The sequence below is a fragment of the Protobothrops mucrosquamatus genome, unplaced genomic scaffold (assembly GCF_001527695.2).
Source record: "Protobothrops mucrosquamatus isolate PMUCROS unplaced genomic scaffold, P.Mucros_1.0 scaffold_126, whole genome shotgun sequence".
Taxonomy (NCBI): domain Eukaryota; kingdom Metazoa; phylum Chordata; class Lepidosauria; order Squamata; family Viperidae; genus Protobothrops; species Protobothrops mucrosquamatus.
Genome location: NW_015386202.1, coordinates 330,444 through 349,458, shown reverse-complemented (window position 1 = coordinate 349,458; position 19,015 = coordinate 330,444). Strand labels below are relative to the sequence as shown.

At 40.0% G+C, this 19,015-nt stretch overlaps 1 protein-coding gene across 1 annotated transcript in view; it reads left to right on the top strand.

Moving 5' to 3' along the window:
- The first annotated feature begins 979 nt into the window (after nucleotides 1-979).
- Nucleotides 980-19,015, top strand: part of FRMPD1 (FERM and PDZ domain containing 1) — a 40,697-nt gene continuing 22,661 nt past the window's right edge. The window contains exons 1-5 of the mRNA XM_029284398.1: nucleotides 980-989; nucleotides 11,718-11,807; nucleotides 14,603-14,748; nucleotides 15,849-15,951; nucleotides 18,081-18,126. Coding sequence (XP_029140231.1) covers nucleotides 11,722-11,807; nucleotides 14,603-14,748; nucleotides 15,849-15,951; nucleotides 18,081-18,126 — 381 coding nt within the window. The 5' untranslated portion in view covers nucleotides 980-989; nucleotides 11,718-11,721. The remainder of the gene's footprint in view (nucleotides 990-11,717; nucleotides 11,808-14,602; nucleotides 14,749-15,848; nucleotides 15,952-18,080; nucleotides 18,127-19,015) is intronic.

Genomic DNA, 19,015 nt, shown 5'->3' with positions numbered 1-19,015 from the left:
TGGATCAGAGCTGGTGATAAATTTCTTCAGTAAGCCCTGTATATATCTGGTTCTCCTACTGCATTGATAACTTCTGATTGAGAGGTAGAAAAAATTCCCTACAAGAAGAAGAAAAAAAGATAAAAGAGGGGGAGAACAACTAGGAAGAATTTTACAAGTAGAATAGAATCATGGGCGTTACGGATTTGTCATTTATGCCTGCAGTGGTACCAAGTAGAAGAATCTGTCAGCAGGATACCATTCTTAACTAAAGGACTTTGGTGTTTGCCTCAAGGGTGATAATCATTAAACTGGCTTTGAAGAAATTAGCAGACACATTCAGTGAGTACTGTTGGGAAATACCCAACCATGCAGGGCGGAAGACTCAAGCAAGGGATTAGCTTTGAATTGTGCAACTGCAAGGGATTCAGGATTGACACCCCCTCCCCCAAAGGACTATATCTGTCCCCAAGAGAAGGTAAGTAGTCTGGGAGATTCCTGTATAACAGGCAGAATATAATGAAGTAGGTAGCTTGAACTCTATACATGTGGATCTGGTGCTTGAACTTGACTCCTGGCCACCATCATTGCTACGTGGAGTCTTGAAGTCCAGAGTGGATAGATTTCCAAATACCAAATGCTGAAGATGAAAATATCTGTTTCATGTCCTGCTTGTGAACTTCCAGAGATGCTTCTAGAGGTGCTAATAGTCACTTAGGAAACAGGAAGCTTATGTGGCAAGGTATTTATTATGTTGTCATAGCTGTCCTTGTCCTCCCTTACAAAAACAACTAAATCCAAAAACATAAATGGAAGGAATCATCCTTAAACTATGCGCTGCTGGAAAACCCTGCCCTCACTTTGTGCTCATCTTTCTCCACAGGTTGAAGGGCAAATGGGCTGATGTCTCCTCTGTTCAGCAGCAGAGCTATAAACTGAACTGGGAGTTCCTAAAATGCAAAACATATGAGTGGTTTGGCTGGATTAAAGCTGACATTAAGAACAAACGGGTAAGTTTTGGCACATTGTTGGAATCAATATATTTGTTTCCTCCTCTTTTTTTCCCCCCTCCTCTAGCTTTAATTGCAAACTTGATTTTTCCACAGCTCCAACTGTGTCTTTGGAGATTACTAAGATTTATTGGATGTGCTTATTTACACAAGATTCAGACCCACTAAAAAGCAATTATGTAGGCATGCTGGGAGCAGACCTATATGATTAAGCATACAATTTGAGCAGCATTGTTCACTTGCTTCTGTCCACAAAGTCTAGGAAACTGTCTTTCAGGGTGGCAAAGACTAGCCTGTTCTCTTCCTCTCCACCACCACCTAAATCTGATAAGGGGTACCAGTCTGGGCTGCAAAATTCTGGACAACTGCTAAAAAGCAGCAAAATGGCATATAATGCTATGATATAGCACTTGTACCTTGTAACAGTCATAAACCCCAGATCCGGTAACCCTTCTTTCATTGCTGCCCTGCATTTATTTTTGTATAATTCTTCTTGGGAAGATCAATGTTTGGCTGTTGCCCTTCTCCCTTTCTTTTTTATACCTGCCCCCTCCAGGTGTACACAGATTTCTGTCCTGTCAAGGAGTCTGGAGCTCATTGTTCTAGTTGACCTTGGACATTCACATTTTCTGTTAGAGGAAAAAGTTTATGAATAGCTATTCTTGCAGCAACATTGTGCTTTTCTGACTTTAAGTAACTTCATCCTGGGGGAGACAAACAAACACAAGCTATCCTATCTTTTAACCACAAGAGTTTTGGAAAGGCTGTGATGGAATGATCAATATTCTCTGAAATGCTGAGCTCTCACCTCAGGAGAATGCACTTGATTCAGCAATTTGCTTGGATTGTGTGCTGTAATCTAGCTTTGGCCTCAGAAACATCTCAAAGGAGCTCAGCCATTTTTTTTTCTTTTTACAAGAATATGAATGTGTTTTCTACATTGGAATCCCAATAGACATTTAGCCGTGCACTTTGGGATGAACACCATTCGAATGATGCGGGAGTATGAATGGATTTCCAGAAAATGTTGCAGACTACAGGAACCATTTGCACTTCAGTTTGAGATGCAGACAACGCAGACTCACCCCCAACAGCCCGCGCCTGTTCTTCAACAGTGAAGGGACACAGGGCAGAAGACATCCTGCAGCCAAGAAGGCTCCACACACATTTGCACTACTCAGGTGGCCTTGAGGACACAGGTAAATCTCCAAATGGCTTCAGCGACTCTCTAAAAGAACGCAAATGATCAGCTGTCTGCAAGGAGTGTAAATCCTTCCATTCCCCACCATCCAGTCAGAGCTGAAGAAGTTTCTTGGATGAGAAGCAAAACATCTTCAAAGAAAACATCTTCAAAGGAAGTCCAGTCGCCTCCTGAAAAAGCACCTTTGGGACAACCATGACCTGGAAGACTGAGAATCTCCATAGACATGTACATTGGAATGTTATCTCTTCCCTCATTTCTCCCACATATGCTCGATTGATGAGATTAGGCAAAGATGAATTTACCTTTATTTTGACTGATCTATTTGTTAATTTGGTCCCAAGCTTCAGATGACATGAGTATGCGCAATAGGGAAAAAAATTGTGCTACTCTTGCCTGTTGTTTAGCTGTTAAGATGGGTCTTTAGAATGAGAAAGAGGGGAGGGGAGGGGAGGGGAGGGGAAGGGGCCAGTTTAATGAAGTGGTTGTAAGTCTAAAAGCCAAGATACTATGAGTTTTAGTCCTGCCTTAGATATGAAATCCAGCTGGGTGAACTTGGGCCAGTCATTCTGCCTCAGCCCAATGTTGTGAAACATTGGGCTCAGCCCTGGCAGGGTTCTTGTAGGGAAAATAGGAGCCAGAAGGAGTATTATGTATGTTTTCTGCCTTGAGTTATTTATAAAAAAAAATAATAAAGAGGGGAAAAGGAAGGGAGGAAAGGTAGGAAGGACAATTCAGATGCCTATTTTTGAACTCTCCAAGCCCTTCTGTTCAGCTCAATGTCACTATCAGTTTTGCTTTCTTCTCTTTGCTTTAAAAAAAAATCCCTGAATCAAAAACCTTCTGTTTTTTCTGTCGTTGCACATTAAGAACTTTACACATTGTGCTGGAAGAAACCATAACATTCCCATCCATCACTTAATTGGAATTCTTTGATTGTCCATGCAACTTGCTGGTAATTCAGTGTGAGAAATTAATAGCTAACTAGTTAAAGAATCATAGCAGGGGAAACACACAACAGTCTTATAATCTTTTTGTAATAGATGCTTGTTTTTAGACCTCCCAGTTCAACAGGAACGAAAGGGCACCTGACAGACAATGAGAATTTATGCAACAGCATTCTGTTCTCAGATTCACTCAATGTGATCGTACATTTATTTCCAAGAGTCCGTTGCAAGACTCAGCCCATGGCAAACCTTGTTGGTGCTTTTGTAAAGTAGATTCAGGAAAAAAGCTTTTCAGTTTTCAACAGTGGCAAAACTCTGAAACTCAGGTATAGGATGAGGGTGAAGATTCGTTCTACGAGCTTGTGGGTTGGTTTCGAACGTTTCCTTACCAGGCTAGGTAACATCTTCAGCGGAGTTTAAGGAATGTCGGTGTCAGTGTTCTTCTGTTTGTAAGGGCTTCAGGTGTGGGTGTGTCAAGTGAGGGTCTTGTGATGGGTCAGGTGGGAGTCATCAGTAACAGGCTTGTGATGGGTCTTGTGATGGGGAGGTTACATCAGGTGAGGGTCATTGGGAGGTGAACTGCTGGTGGGGGAGGGCTTGCGTGGGTTGGTTGAGGATCTGTGCTGTCTCTGGTTGGCTGTGTGGTTGATTTGGATTCTGAGGGGTTGGTAGGTTGGTTGTAGGTCGATGTGTCTGTTGATGGAATTGCTTGTGGAGTGCCAGGCTTCAACGAACTCTCGGGTGTGGCGGGTGGCAGCGTGGCTGATGATTTTGGTGTTGCTCCAATTGAACTGGTGTTCTTTGATGTTGGCGTGGGTAGAGATTAAGCATTTGGGATCGTGGCGTTTGACTGGCAGCTGGTGTTCGTGGATCCTGGTTTTTAATTGATGTGATATTTGTCCCCCATAGAATTGTATTCCCTACGATACCACTGGCTAATTAAGCCTGCTGTTTTGAGATGTGAAATGTTCGATCCAGCAACCTGAAGGAAGCCTAGAAAATGGTCAGCTGTCATACTTGATGGCGATAAAGTCATATAAGTATTATCTTCTCCTCTAAGACAGAAGTTGTTATGGAGTCGTTCACTGCCCCCTTTCTCTCTCGCTTTTTCCCAAAACATTCTGCAGCTGCTTTTTTGAAGGGTGTTGTTTACATTCAATACGGTGAGTGAGTGAGTGTATGCAGTTACTTGCTTTTTTATTGCCTTTTAATTAATAACAAAAAAGAGGAAAAATAGGAGCAAAGCACAAAGGAAGTAAAAGGGATGGAGATGCATGCGTTGTCAAAGAGAAGGGAAAAAAAGAAAACATAAAAAGTACTTATCATATGCTTGAGTTATGTATTCCATGCCACCCTAAAGTTCTTAGAATCAAATAGATTCCATGGAAAGACTGGCTTCACCTATCTAGTAAATATCCAGCTAGAAGGAGTTTAATTTCATATTTCAAGAAGTAGGCAGGGACCCTTCCTAGCTTGCCATTCTGCCCCCAAGAAATGCCTCCTCCTCCTCCTCCTCCTCCTCCAGTTGGCTCTGCAATATAAACATGGAAATGAAATCTTCAGCCAAGTTTGAAACTACTGAGCCTTCTGGAAGTTGATCTGAAAACACCAAAATCTGAAACTAAGATGCAACCTCATGATTTTCCTCCGGTGGTTTTTATTGAGTCTTCTCCCTGCCCAAATTGCCTGTTCAAACTTTCCCCCCAATTCCCAAACAGAGAAATTGAGTGGATCCTTTTTCTGGATTTCTCCTGGAGAACAAAAGATTATTGGGCAAATTTGTTAAGAGTTCCTCAGCGATAATACAGCAGTAAAAATAGTCTCACCTTGCCTTCCATTGGGATTTAACTGAGTATGGAAAGCCCAGAGGATTGCAGACTCCAGGAAAGATAATTGTAGGATGAATGATTTGGAGATACACAATGCTGGGCCACTTTACAATTAAATAAGTGTAAGAATATCCCACTCCAGCAATGAAGATTTCATTCCAATTGTGTCCTCAAAGTTCTACCACAGACTGCTGTTAATCAAACTGAAATTAGCACTAGAAGTAATAAAATGCAGAATAATTTCTCTGCCTATCGCTACTCATCACTTTCTACAGACACCGAGGGAAATAGGAGTGTACAGATCAGCTTCTGTGATTGACAGGCTTGGTGTAAATACTCCCAAGAGCTTAACATCCTGTACTTGCCTATTTGACTGCATTATGTGCTTTTTGCATGTTGTAGAAGCTGCAGTGACTGAATTCCCATGCCCTGCTCTAGATTTGAAAGGGGCCACTGGTGCCAAACTTTCCTGGGACTTCTCCCAGGAAAATGCTGGTGCCTGTACATATATACCATTAATAGAAATGTGGCCTCCTTATCACAGCTTTAAGATAACCCGTCTGGGAAGAGTGGTGTTATGTGCTCCTTGAAAACAGTTGATAAATAGCCTCTTAATCACTAGCCAAAATAGAATTGTTCAGCAACACTAGAGAAGTGTAGAAAGGACACTCACTATTATTTCACTCTGAGCATGCATTTAATGGGTACTGCTTCGGTTCTGGTTCCTTCTTTGGGATTTTACCCAGCCTATCAGCACCCAACTATCCTTGTCAGTGTTTGGAAGCTAGCAGAATTAGCTCTGGTTTGGTCCTTTCAAGTCAAGTGATGGGCACAGCAGAGATTCCGAGAATGCTCTTTATTGTAGTCAGGTGGAATATCAAAATCTTGAATCCTGTTCAACTTTTCCTCAATCCCATCTTAAAGTGAACAAAATCAAGGCAGGTTCGTTTTGAATTTCCATCTCATATTTCCCTCTGTCTCAGGATTGGAAAATCTCTTTTCCAAATCCCTGCTTAATGGCCCACTCATATCTTACCAAGACCCACTCTAAATTCCTTTGCAGGTAGTACTGGAGTGAGGGAGTGTTTAAAAAATGCCTTAGGTCCAAGTAAGACGCAGAAGTAGAAAAACAATGCAGAAGGCAAGGATAAACTATGCATACTATTGCCATGAAAAAATTTCATGGACAGGATGCTCAGCTCCCAAGCATCTCATTACCTTTCTGCCATCCTAAGAGGATGTCATTAAGCCTAAAGGCAGATACAAATCTGTGTGTAAAACAGCAATTTCTCCATGCTTCTGACAACAAATATATCTCATGGCTATCTTGTGTAATGTTTGGACTGAGCATGTGGGAGAGTGTCAGCAATAGAATTAGAGACAAAACACAGATGATAAACTAATCACCCTGTGGGACAAAGCTCTACCTGGATTAGACCTGTGTTCAATGTTCTTTGGTTTGAGCCTTTGTTTTGAAATTTTTGCCTGTTAGACAGCCAAATATTCTTGAACATATTCTCTCTAAGCACTGGGTAACTTTTGAGCTGTGCATTATTAATCTCTAACTTACTCAAAGGCTGCCTTCACTGCTGCTTTTTTCTCACTGATGGATAAGCTAGTTCGGCTATTGAATTCAGTGGGTTTCAGTGATATTGTGTATGTGTAGGAAAAAAAATAATGTTATTGTCATTAGTGGCCTTGAGCACTTGCTTTGGTTGAAAGGCAGAGCGGGTTCATTTATCACAAAATAAAACTCCAGTTAGAACACAGTGAGTTCAATGCCTCATGAAACCACAAGTCAAAAAATATATTAGTTATAACATCACAGCAAAAACAAGCAGCCTGCCGTTATGGTGTTCAAACAGGAAGATCAAGTATCCTCTCCCTAACCACTAATATTGAGTGATTTCCATATCTCTGAATCATGCAATATGTCAAGTCTGCAGCCAACAGGCACTCTGATTTCATTGTCCCAAATGGCAAGGTCAGTCTGGTTTTCTTTCCCATCTGTTACAACTATGTCAGGATAGGAACAACCAGAAAGAGTTAGTGCAAGTCCCCTAAATCAATTAAGCCTGCTGGATTTTTCGACTTTGATTTGCACAGTTCTTCCATTGCCTCGGTGTCTGATTTTCTCCTGTCACTGAGAAACTTAGAAATAAGAATGTTGATATGGTTTCTCCATGTCCTGAATTTCTATTCTGTATAAAATGCCTTGGGGATATCTCATGAGCGTCCTGTGCTCAGCAACAGTATCCTTAGTTTCAGTAATTATAGTCATACTAATGGTTATGTTCATATGATTTATATCTTCATTGTGTTTCTCTTTCCCTTCTAAATGGGCCCTTATTGGTGTGATGAACTTTCACTGTAAACAAATATATTTTACCAATGAAATAAAGCAATAGTCTAAAGTGGGGGGGGGCAGAGTTAATTACTAAAATAATCTCAGAGTCATTAAAACATCAGAGTGGCAATGCATAACTGAAATGAATTGTCATTTTTTTTAAAAAAGGCTTACAAATGATACTAGACAGATAGATAACCTTTATTGTCATTTTTTACTGTGGGCGCAATGGCACACATTAAAAATGAAATTTAGTTGCTTGCTCTCAAACTGTACACATACACAACACATGTTTAAAACATACTATATACAACATATGTATAGACCTACACCCTTACATATAAGTAACATAAATATTAATCACCGTCCATCTTCAATACATAATGAGAGGAGGAAGCTTTAGAGTTCACAAGGTTAATACTGTATGGAACAAAACTGTGACTGAATCTGGATGTTCTGCTTCGGATACCACGGAGCCTCCTCCCAGAAGGTAACAAGGAAAACAGGTCGTGAAGAGGATGTGTAATGTCCCAAATAATCTTGCGGACCCTGCTCAAGCAACGCTTATGTGCTATGTCCTGGATGGAAGGGAGGGAACTGCCAATAATCTTTTCTGCCATCACCACTCTCTGCACCGCCTTCCTGTCAAGCAGTGATGCTTCTAAACCAGACTCTGATGCTGTATGACAGGAGGCTCTCGATCGTCCCTCTATGGAAAGTGAGAAGGAAGGACAGGAGAAGGAAGATGTGCTTTTCTCATGCGACACAGAAAATGCAGGCGCTGCTGTGCCTGCTTCATATTTCGTTTGAGTGTACATTAATGGATAGAAGCTAATCTGTTCTATAAAATGCATGATCTCTATTGTAGAATTTTATTTATCTCAGTAATCTTATTTAGAATGGTATTTTTTTCAATAATTCCATTGCAATGGCATGCTTCAAAAAGAATCTCAAGTGAAACCATGGATACCGATGCATTTTATTGAAGGACCCTGTCCATCATGCTTACCATTCTTGTTCCAAATGGTGATACGACCAAGACCAGAATGTTTATTAAATAATATAATTTATTAGAAATAAGATCTAAAACGGGTATTGGCAGCACTGGCAAGAGGATTACGGGAACATGTCTGTAGAACACCTAATGAATAAAGACTGTCTTAGAGGCATTGCCACTATTCCATCAGCGGAGTCATTTTTGGGCAGGCATCCACCTTGGTTCCTGATGACTTGTTGAGTGAAAATATGACTAAACACCCATCTACTTCAATGGGATTTTAGAAAATAGTGTTTTGGTGAAATGAGCTCTCTGAATCAGACTTGAATGTTGTCTTTTCTGCTTTCTTAATGACAGCTTTTTTTTTTTTGCAAGGTCATGACTAGCATTTTTAAACTATTCTCCATTCAGCCAACTTTTCTAATTAGAGTTTCCAAAGCAGCAGTTGGGTTGTTTCCATGCCATTATGTCCTGGATTGGGGGAGGAGAGAGGGAGATAGAAACAGAGAGAGAATTGCCATTAACCCTGCATTTGTTCTCTTTTGCAAAGCATCCTAGAAAGAATGCTATTCACCTTTTCCAGAAAAAAAGATTTGATGAATATAATAATTATGGAGAAAGAGAACAGACATTTTGTCCCACAATCATTTGCCACTACGTTCTTGTTCTCTGCAAAACTTTCGCTTTCATGAAACGTCTGTACAAATGTCCAATTAGTACTTTTAAAACTCTTTGCTTAGAGCGACAAATAAACTTGCTGGGAACTTAAAAGAGCTGTGTTGTGGCATATATGGTGAACTCAGACAACCACCTTCTTCCAGATGGAGAAGGAACAGCTATGTCTGGGTTGCTTTCAGATGTGATGCCATCACCGATCTGAGGTTTGAAGCCTAAAATTCAAGGGTTGAGACTCCTAGACAGGATTATTATCAAATAATAATAACAGGGTTATTATCAAAGGATGCTAGGCAGCAGCTTTTAACTGTCGGATTCAACTTTGATCTAAAACAGTTGTGCTTTTTATTATTTCAGTGGAATATGTAGGCTGGCTTCACAAAATGCCTAATCTCTATTGAAGGTGGTGTCTTTGTTGCAGTAAACCTTCTGGATTGGTATTCTTTCTAGTGCATTCACTACAATTTGGGGGACTGATGGAATTTCAAAGTACTGTACTTAGAAGGCTACCTTCCTCCCATAAAATGTGAACTGAAATGGGTAGAAGAGTTGTGGTTTTTGCATTTTCTACTGTATATGTATAATATAAAAATTATTGAGTAGGTACAAATTTATCCTCTTCCCACAAGATAGCAATTTAATGTTAAATAGCTGCCTTTCTATATATGTGTATAGAAATACACACACACACACACATTCAGTCGGGTCTAATTCTCAGAGACTGCCTGGATAAGTCTCTGCAATTTTCTGGATAAGTTTTTCAGAAGTGGTTTCCCATTGTTTTCCTTCCTTCCCAGATTGACCAACCCAAGGTCACCCAGCTGTTTTGTGCCTAAGGCAGGAATAGAAGTCATGGTCTCCTAGTTTCTACCCTGATACCTTAACCACTATATCAAAATGGCTTTTCAAAGACTTGTGTGTGTGCGTGTGTGTGTGTATGGCTTTGTGACCATGGCAGTACTAGAATTTAACAGTCTCCCGGTTTCTATCCTGATTCCTTAACCACAACACCAAACTGGCTCTCTGTAGATACATTAAATAGTAATAAACAACATTAAACAAATGAATCTGAAAATGGCATAGAAAAGATAATGAGTTAAAAAGACCCGTATTGTCTTTAACCTGAAATTCTCAATTAAGCAATGAATATTCCCATCTGTCTTATCAGTAATCTCTGTACTTATGCACTTATTATATAGTGATATATATTGGAGATGCGAGACTAAGTCTCAACTCCCAGTGACTAATAGACAAGTCCCTGCAGGTTTTTCTTGGCAATGCTGTATTTTTGGAAGTGTTTTACAATTGCCTTCTTCATATGGCTGAGAAAGACCCAAACTGACCCAAAGCCATACAACTGGCTAAGAGAAGAACTAAAACACAGGTGTCCCTACTGCTGTTCCGGCACCTCAACCACTAGACCAAACAGGCTCTCTATAAATGCATTATCTCCCTTTTAAAGATTTCTATAAGGAAGGGACAAACAGAAGGTAGATTATGCTAAGGCACTTTGACAGTTTTGTATTAAAAGGAATCTTTGTATTAATAGGAAGAAGGAGTTGACTATTTCTAACCATCTGACTACTCCCTAAGACCAGGCAATGGAACCACACAGAAGTGAGATCTGAACCAAAAGATATCTAGCTGATAAACATTACCATGCAGGTAGTTTGCTGGAGAGAAAGACTGTATAATAATCCCAGGAACTTTTTCTGAAGTATTGCTCCTGCCGATGGAATTAAGGAACACCAATCAATGAAGAGCACATGCTCTGTGTGTTTTCAGTTCCCTGATCAAATTAGAAGTTGGGCTGAAAAACACATTTTCTGCCTGAGGCTCTGAACAGGTTTTGCTAGTCTGAATCAGTAAGATTGAATGAATAAACATATAATCAGACCCAATTTCAGGTGGCTTCCATGTTCTTCATAAATTCGTGCATTTTCTCCAATGAAGGGTCCTCCCTGTATGATGGTGACTTTCAGAAGTTTTTGTGCAAATGTCATGCTGACTGAGAATTTATGAAAGTTGAAGTTAAAGACACATTTGGATGGTACCAGGTTAGGGAAGACTGATGTGAACACTGCAGTTGAGTTCCCATGTTTTGTAGATATAATGGTTCTTTAAGTTGAGACATTTCTTAGAAAAAGATTTGTTCCCACTCCCCCCTCCTGCCTCTGCCCCAGTTCGTCCCTTATACCTATATAAATTAGTTTAGATAATGCAGAAAACAAGCTTCAAATTATGTTTAAATTGTTTAAAATATGGATTTAAACACTTTAAACATAATTTGAAGCTTATTTTCTGCATTATCTAAACTAACTACAAAGATGTATATAAGAGATCTGAACTGTGGATGAAAAGACACGTCTGATGAAACTAATACAAACTATTTTTAATAAATTAATAAAAACTCCGTCCACCCTTCGGCTTTCAGTATTAAGAAAAACATACATATTTAGGCTGGAAAGTTATCTGAGAATATTAACTCAAGAGGACTTTTTTCTATATGACTCTCTAAGTACACTGTTATGTCTAATAAATTATGTTATTTAATAGAATTTTGGATGTGCTTTTCTAAGTAATTTAAGCATGAGTATTTGACAGACTTTATTCCAGCCATATAAATTGGAGGGCTTCTAGTTGGAGGAGGAGGAGGAGAGTTGCTGGGAGTTGGCTGAATAACTCAATAAATTTAGTAAATAAATACATAAAATGTTTTTCTCTTGCCTTAGGAAAATGGAAGATCTAGAAAGACGCAAAGCACGCAGGATAGAGCAGATGGTAGCAAAATGGCTACGTCGATCACGGATTAATTTAGGCAGGTATGTATTTTAATATAATATTATTAGATGGAATGGTAGAGTGCTTCCATTGTGTATGAGATGCCATGAAGTAGCTTCTCAGTTTTGCCTAGATCTGGTCTTGCCACCCAAAGCTCAGCTGTTTTGCAGTGAAGAAGGCTTATGTTGCTTAGGCTGATCCTTTTCCTATCTCCTAGGTCAAGTAAAATACCGTAGCAAACTTTTGGACTATACTATGTACTCTGTATATGATAGTTCCAAGACGGCAATTGTTGTAGCATATCAATATGATCTCTGTGGCATCCCAGGTACAAAGAAAACATATCAATGTTGGCATTAGCTTCTAGTGCCTGGTCAAAGTCTTACCCCTTAACTACAAATGTGGGATACCAGTATTTAAATAATTAAAGCCAAAAGGGGAAAATAAAGCAGAACTGAAAGTTATTTGTAGTATTGTTTCACAGCAGTCTGAAAAAGAAAGACCATGTACAAATTTAAGCAGGAGGGGAGGAAGAAATTTAGAGTTAGGATGATTGACACCCTTTCTAGCCAACTATTATGGTGAATTTATCAGGCAATGCTTGAGCAAACATCGGGGAGCAAGGGTTCCTGACCTCCATTTTGCAGCTACATTTTTATTCATTTATTTATTTTCTGACAGCAAGAAAAGAGCAGGGCGGTGAAGTAATTGCATCATCAGAGAGGACAAGATGGCAATTGAACTGCATTTCCCACTTTTTTTGTTTTGTTTTTTAGCTAAGCATGTCCAGAGTTTGTGGAGGCTTAACATGCCTCTTTGATTTGATTTCCCACTGAACAGTTGGTGGGAAACTCTGCCATTATCAAACAATTGACAGGGCAATCTTAGAGAAAAAAAGTCAAAGAATTGCCCCCCCCCAAAAAGCTTGAGTCTTTGTTAGCTTCTCCAGATGTTGGGGGGGATTGCAAATTTGGGTTTTAGTAAAACAAAGTGACCCCATTGCCATTCTAGGAGCTTTTGTTAATATTTACCAGCCTTCCACCATGTCTTGAAAGCAATTCTCAGAGTCACATGGTTCAGCACGTATGGGAAAGTCAGGTAGCAGAATGATATTCTCTCTGCAGAAAAACTTACGCCTATATCATATATCACACATGTCACAACTTACTCATGCATCGCAATACACAGAAAAAGGAGCGGGGCTTTGATTGTATGGTTGTGACCTTCATCTCAATTTTGGACACCCCTGTAGCACAAAATAGGTTAGAACACTTTTTCTTGTGTCTCGCCATTTTTTTTTTAAATCTGTTTAGAGCAGAACAAAACTTTAGCATGGAAAAAATAGCTTGGATTTAGGCTTACCACCTCTGGCTACCTGTGAAAATGAAGTATCATCCTGTGGTCTGGAATCAACCTCCTGTAATGATTTTTTTTTTTTGCCAGATGCGCATTGCAGGGAATGACTTTAGGCTGCTGTAATCAGTAGGCAAGCTGTGCTAGAGGGACACTGATGCAGCATTATACACCTTTTTCCATGAAAAAAATCCCCAGTAATCTTCCAAGGAACCTGAGACCAACTTTCTCAGGATTACAGAGACCACTTCATCGTGCTTGCCGAAACACAAAATGCTCAAATGCCATTCCAAACTTTGAACATCACGGTGCTCAGGAAGTATCATTGAAAACCATTGACAAATATTTTCCTGTTTTTTGCACTGCAGGACAAATCTGTTAGAAACAAAATACCTTAATTTTGACTTAATATAAATGTTGTCAATTTTCTGATGGCCAATACGAATCCTTTGCTTTGGGGTGACTTTGGAAATCTTGTGGCTTTTTTGTGGTAGATATCATGAAGGCAGCAATGCTTCTGTCCTGGTCTAGGAGATGCAAGCCCACTAATTTGGATTTATGATGCACTATCGATCACTGTAAATGCTATCTTAAGCTTGGTTTATTTCTGGGTAGTATTTACTGTAATTCCTTTTTTGACCGAGATAGATGAAGCTCAAATTTTTACAGAGTTGTTCCAAACTGTAGAATCGTTATCTTCAAAGCAAGTCAACATTTCAGCACTAGTCCATAACAGAACATCAAGCCTATTCATGTTCACTTCACGTCCACATGGATTTTCCACTTGGTTAGGCACTCCATTGTGTAACTATTCCACTCTCATAGTGACCTTATACACAAAGAGCTGCCCATGCACAGCCTCTTGGCTGAACATATGAAAATCCAGCTAAACTGTAAGATCTAAATATGTCCTCTAGGTTTAAATGTGCATGCTTACATTTATTTATTTGTTAGATTCATAGGGCTGCCTAGCCACTCTTGCTGTCTTACAATTTGTAGAAACACGAAAACAACGGAATAGAAATGTGATGCAATGATATATAATATAACAAACATTCAGAACCGAGAAAAAGAACACAGAGAAACATTAGAGTAATAGAGAAACAGAAATGACAATAATAACAGGATTAGCTGAGGCCAACCCTCACATATATTAGTCAAGATCCCTCCATATAGAGAGAGAACAAAGACTGAGCATCCATATTACTTTTCAGGTTTATGGGTATCTTTTCTGGAGCTGCCCAGTACTATTTAAAATATTTATCAGACTGTTTCTTTCCACTTTACATGTCTGACAATAAACACTCCACTCACAATATATATCAGAGCGTCTTTCTTGTTTACTGGCTTACAGTATGTTTTGTTTTTCTCAGTAGGTATGCACTGATGTAAAAATATCTCAAAAGCAAATGCTGAGATTTCAGGAAATTTGAAGCACTGGATACCTTTTTTTAACTGGCTTTTTTCCACCCTAAATTTGCAGAGGGAGAGGATCACTGTCAGATGGCAGTAGGCAACCTGCAAGTCATGTCAAACTCACAGTGGAAGTTCAAAAAGATGTTCTACTTGGACATTATGGCATTGAAGTTTCTCATAATTTCCCCCTTTTTATCACATCAGTTGCTGCAGGTAGAAAACAGCTTTCCCTTCTCATATTTTCCTGATGTTGGAAATTGTCTGGAGAAATACAAAGCTCTGGTTTTGGGGAGGAAAAAGATGCCTTAAAAATTTGCTGATCACTGACATATGTTGTTGTCAAGCTATATGTTATCGCTGACATATGTTATCCCAAGCTATACATAGCCAGATAGAGAAAACTGGCTGAGTCCAGGCCCAAAGTATTTCTGGAGGAACATTTAAAGTGATATAATTTGATAATAGACTGTAGATGGGGGGGGAGCATCAAATGATTAATGCAAAAGTACCAACATGTACAACATACATGTAATAGTGCCACTGCATACAGAAAGTTTAGGGAAAGGAGGAGGTGGGCAAGATGTTTTCTCTAACACATATTATATGAGATTGATAGCTACTTCCAGGCTAAATATAAATGGAACTGAGGGAGACTGAAGGAAAAGGGCAGAGTTGGAAATTGTCTGGAGAAATACAATGTTCTGGTTTTGAAAAGAAAGATACCTTAAAAATTTGCTGATCGCTGACATATGTTGTTGTCAAGCTATATGTTATCGCTGACATATGTTATCCCAAGCTATACATAGCCAGACAGAGAAAACTGGCTGAGTCCAGGATCTGGAATTTTGGAAAGAATAGGGACTTTGGGCACAATTGCTTTCTCACCTGTTCCTTGCCAGAGGGAAGCTGGTAGTTTGATCTTGCTGGGATGTCAATCTAAGCAGATCCCGGTGTTGCCAGCCCTCGAATGCCTTGGATCAGTCAGGAGGGGACAACAAAACAGCATTTGGAACAACAAAATGTTGTGGCAGGTTATATTGAGAAGGAGACTATCCTTTCTGCCATTACTTCTGCTACAAAGGAAGTGCTGCCGACAAGGGCAGGGTGGGCCTCTCGATTGGTGCCATTAAGAATCCTTTCAATAACTTGGATTCAAATTTCCAAATCGTAAGCAAGCAATGCCAGGTCATCTTATATGGCTTCAGTCTCTTTACATACACATATATATGAGCCCACATTTATTTGTTTGTTTTGGGGTGATGCTGCAGACTGGAAGTATCAAGTATCTCGCTAACAAGGCTCATGTTTTGCAGGCAGCACTGCTGATGGGAAGCTTCTGCCAGGGGATCACATCTTTGCAATAAACAACGACGCAGCAGAAGAGCTCACTGGTGTACAAGCCGCTGCTCTTTTAAGGTGCAGTATGGAAGTCTGCCCCGGGGCAAAGGGTGATGGCTAAGCTTCACTCGGCTGCTGACTTTCATGCCAGGGGTGCATGCTAGCTTGTGAGAGCTTCACTTTCTCTCCTCTCTTCAGCTGGAGCACTCCAGAAAACCATACACTATTTTGAAGCTGTTATGCTATCCAAAAGCATGGTAATGGTATGTGGCCATAACATTGGGAGACAGGAGGGAAAGCTGCAGACAGCCTGCTAATGGTATTTCAGCCCACCGAGGGAGAGAGGCTGTGGGAAATGTTTCAGAAGGGACCCTTCCTGGTTTTCTGGAGAGTAAAAGGAAAGGAGGGGAGAAATACTTTTTAGTTTTGCAAGAATATGTTGATGTAGGGTTTTTACAACAAACATACCGTTAGTACTCCTTCTTCTTGGAACTGCCTCACAGAGGTGACAGTTTCATAGGAAGTAATGGTATTCAAGAGAAACAAGTTTAAAGCATCCTGACCTGACCGAAATAATTTGACAGTTCTTTGGATCCCGGCCTGTCTTTAAATACACAGAATTATCGTAGGAAAACAGGAACATCCATTCTTCTTTTTGGTGTTTGGCACTTATGTGTGCATTTGCTTATGTAGCATGTCATCGGAGTGCGTAGCACTTCACAGAGAGTAACAAGGCAGGTTTCCCACACTGCTTTGATACAGTTTGCAGGCTCAACTTTGGCCCAGGTGAGATAGCAGAAATCAGAATGGTACAAATTAGAAGCACTAACAAAGTTGGTGAAGCTGCATGGGAATCAAAACCTAGCTACAGGCTCAGTTATAATAAATTAGGAAGGACATTAGTGCCAAATTCTTCACTGAAAACGTNGACAGCCATTTGTCTGAAATGGTGTAGGGTTCCTGCCTGAGCAGGGGGTTGGACTCGATGACCTCCAAGGTCCCTTCCAACTTTATTATTATTATTATTATTATTATTATTATTATTATTATTATTATTATTATTATTATTATTATTATTATTATTATTATTATTATTATTATTATTATTATTATTATTATTATTATATGACCAGAGTAATGAGAATAGGGCATGGTTTGGGCATGTGAGTAGAGCAATGTGAGATCAGAGAGGAAGACGTTAATTTAGGCAAATTTAGGCAAGAGGTGATTAGGAAGGTATTAGCCCGAAGTATTTCTGGAGGAATGTTTAAAGTATTATTAAAAGGAAAGTGATGTAATTTGATAACAGACTGTATAACGGGCAACCAATGATTAATGCAAAATTATCAACATGTACAACCGGGTGAATGGTAATACTACCACTGAATACAGAAAGTATAGGGAAAGAAGGAGGTGGGCAAGATGTTTTCTCTAACCCAGTGTTTCTCAACCTTGACAATTTTAAGGCATGTGCACTTCAATTCCCAGAATTCCACAGCCAGCAATGCTGGCTGTGGAATTCTGGGAGTTGAAGTCCACATGCCTTAAAATTGTCAAGGTTGAGAAACACTGCTCTAACCCATATTATGTATGAGATTGATAGCTACTTCCAGGCTAAATATAGATGGAATTGAAGGAGACTGGGGGAAAAGGGCAGAGTTGGAAATTATCTGCCTTTAGAGGCACAGGTAGTCCTCGACTTAGGACACAATTGAACCCAACATTTCTGTTGCTAAGCGAGACAGTTGTTAAGTGAATTTTTTAGAACCTTTCTTGCCACAGTTGTTAAGTGAATCACTGCAGTTGTTAAGTTAGTATCACCATTGTTAAGTGAATCTGACTGGCCCATTGAATTTTCTTGTCAGAAGGTCGCAAAAGGGGATCGCGTGACCCCAGGATGCTGCAACTGTCATAATTATGAGTCAGTTGCCAAGCATCTGAATTTTGATCATGTGACCATGGGGATGCTGCAGTGGTCATAAGTGTGAAAAATGGTCGTAGGTCACTTTTTTTCAGTGCTGTTGCAACTTGGAACGGTCACTAAATGAACCGCTGTAAGTCGAGGACTACCTTTATTGAAAATGATGCCATTTGGGGGCATTCGTAGCAATGCCTTCAAATAGCAGGAAAAGGAGTGTGTTCTCCTTGTTCCCCATCCTGTGTATTCAAACCTGTGTTGTTTTTATTTTATTCTATTGTCTTAACAGGGAATCGCAAGGCACTCTCCAGTTTACAGTTCTGCGATGCATCTCGGTAAATTGCCCTCATGTACCACTGATGTTTGAGTTGCTCCTTGGAGGGTAAGGTTTGGCCTCCTGATGGGTATGCAAATGAGATCACAAATACGAAGTTCCAGGAGGTAATCCTAGAGATACGATGGGTGGGAAATAATGCCCAGATGAGGGAATTGATGTATTAGGGCGGGGGGGGGGTCCTCAACCCCCGGTCCGTGGACCAGGACCGAGCCACAGCATGCCAGCAACCGGTTCGCACAAACAAGCAAAGCCCCACCTGTGGGATGCAGGCAGCACACAAAACCATACACCCTCCGTTCCATGGAAAAACCTTTCTCCACGAAACCGGTCCCTGGTAACCAAAAGGTTGGGGACCTCTGTATTAGGGGATCCTTGGGCAAAGATGGTGAGATGCTTGCCAATAAAACTGAGGTAAAGGATTTAAAGGGTAGCCATGTTGACATCACTGGACTATGTCACCCAGATGTGGTGGTGTTAGTCTATAGAATGCTGGACTTGATTTTGGGAAGTAGACAGAAATTTAAAAAGTTTAAAAAAAAGTACCTGGCATAGGACATACTTAGCCATGAGCTTTCCAATGCATTATAGACCCACTTCAAATCATCCTCAAAATATGTTTGGAGTAAAAATAAAACTTCAAAATGACAAAGTTAAACTCAGCTTCCAAAGGCTTCATGTCTATTTTGTTTAGATAGATAGATAGATAGATAGATAGATAGATAGATAGATAGATAGATGGATGGATGGATGGATGGATGGATGGATGGATGGATGGATGGATGGATGGATGGATGGATGGATGGATGGATGGATGGATGGATGGATGGATGGATGGATGGATGGATGGATGGATGGATGGATGGATGGATGGATGGATGGATGGATGG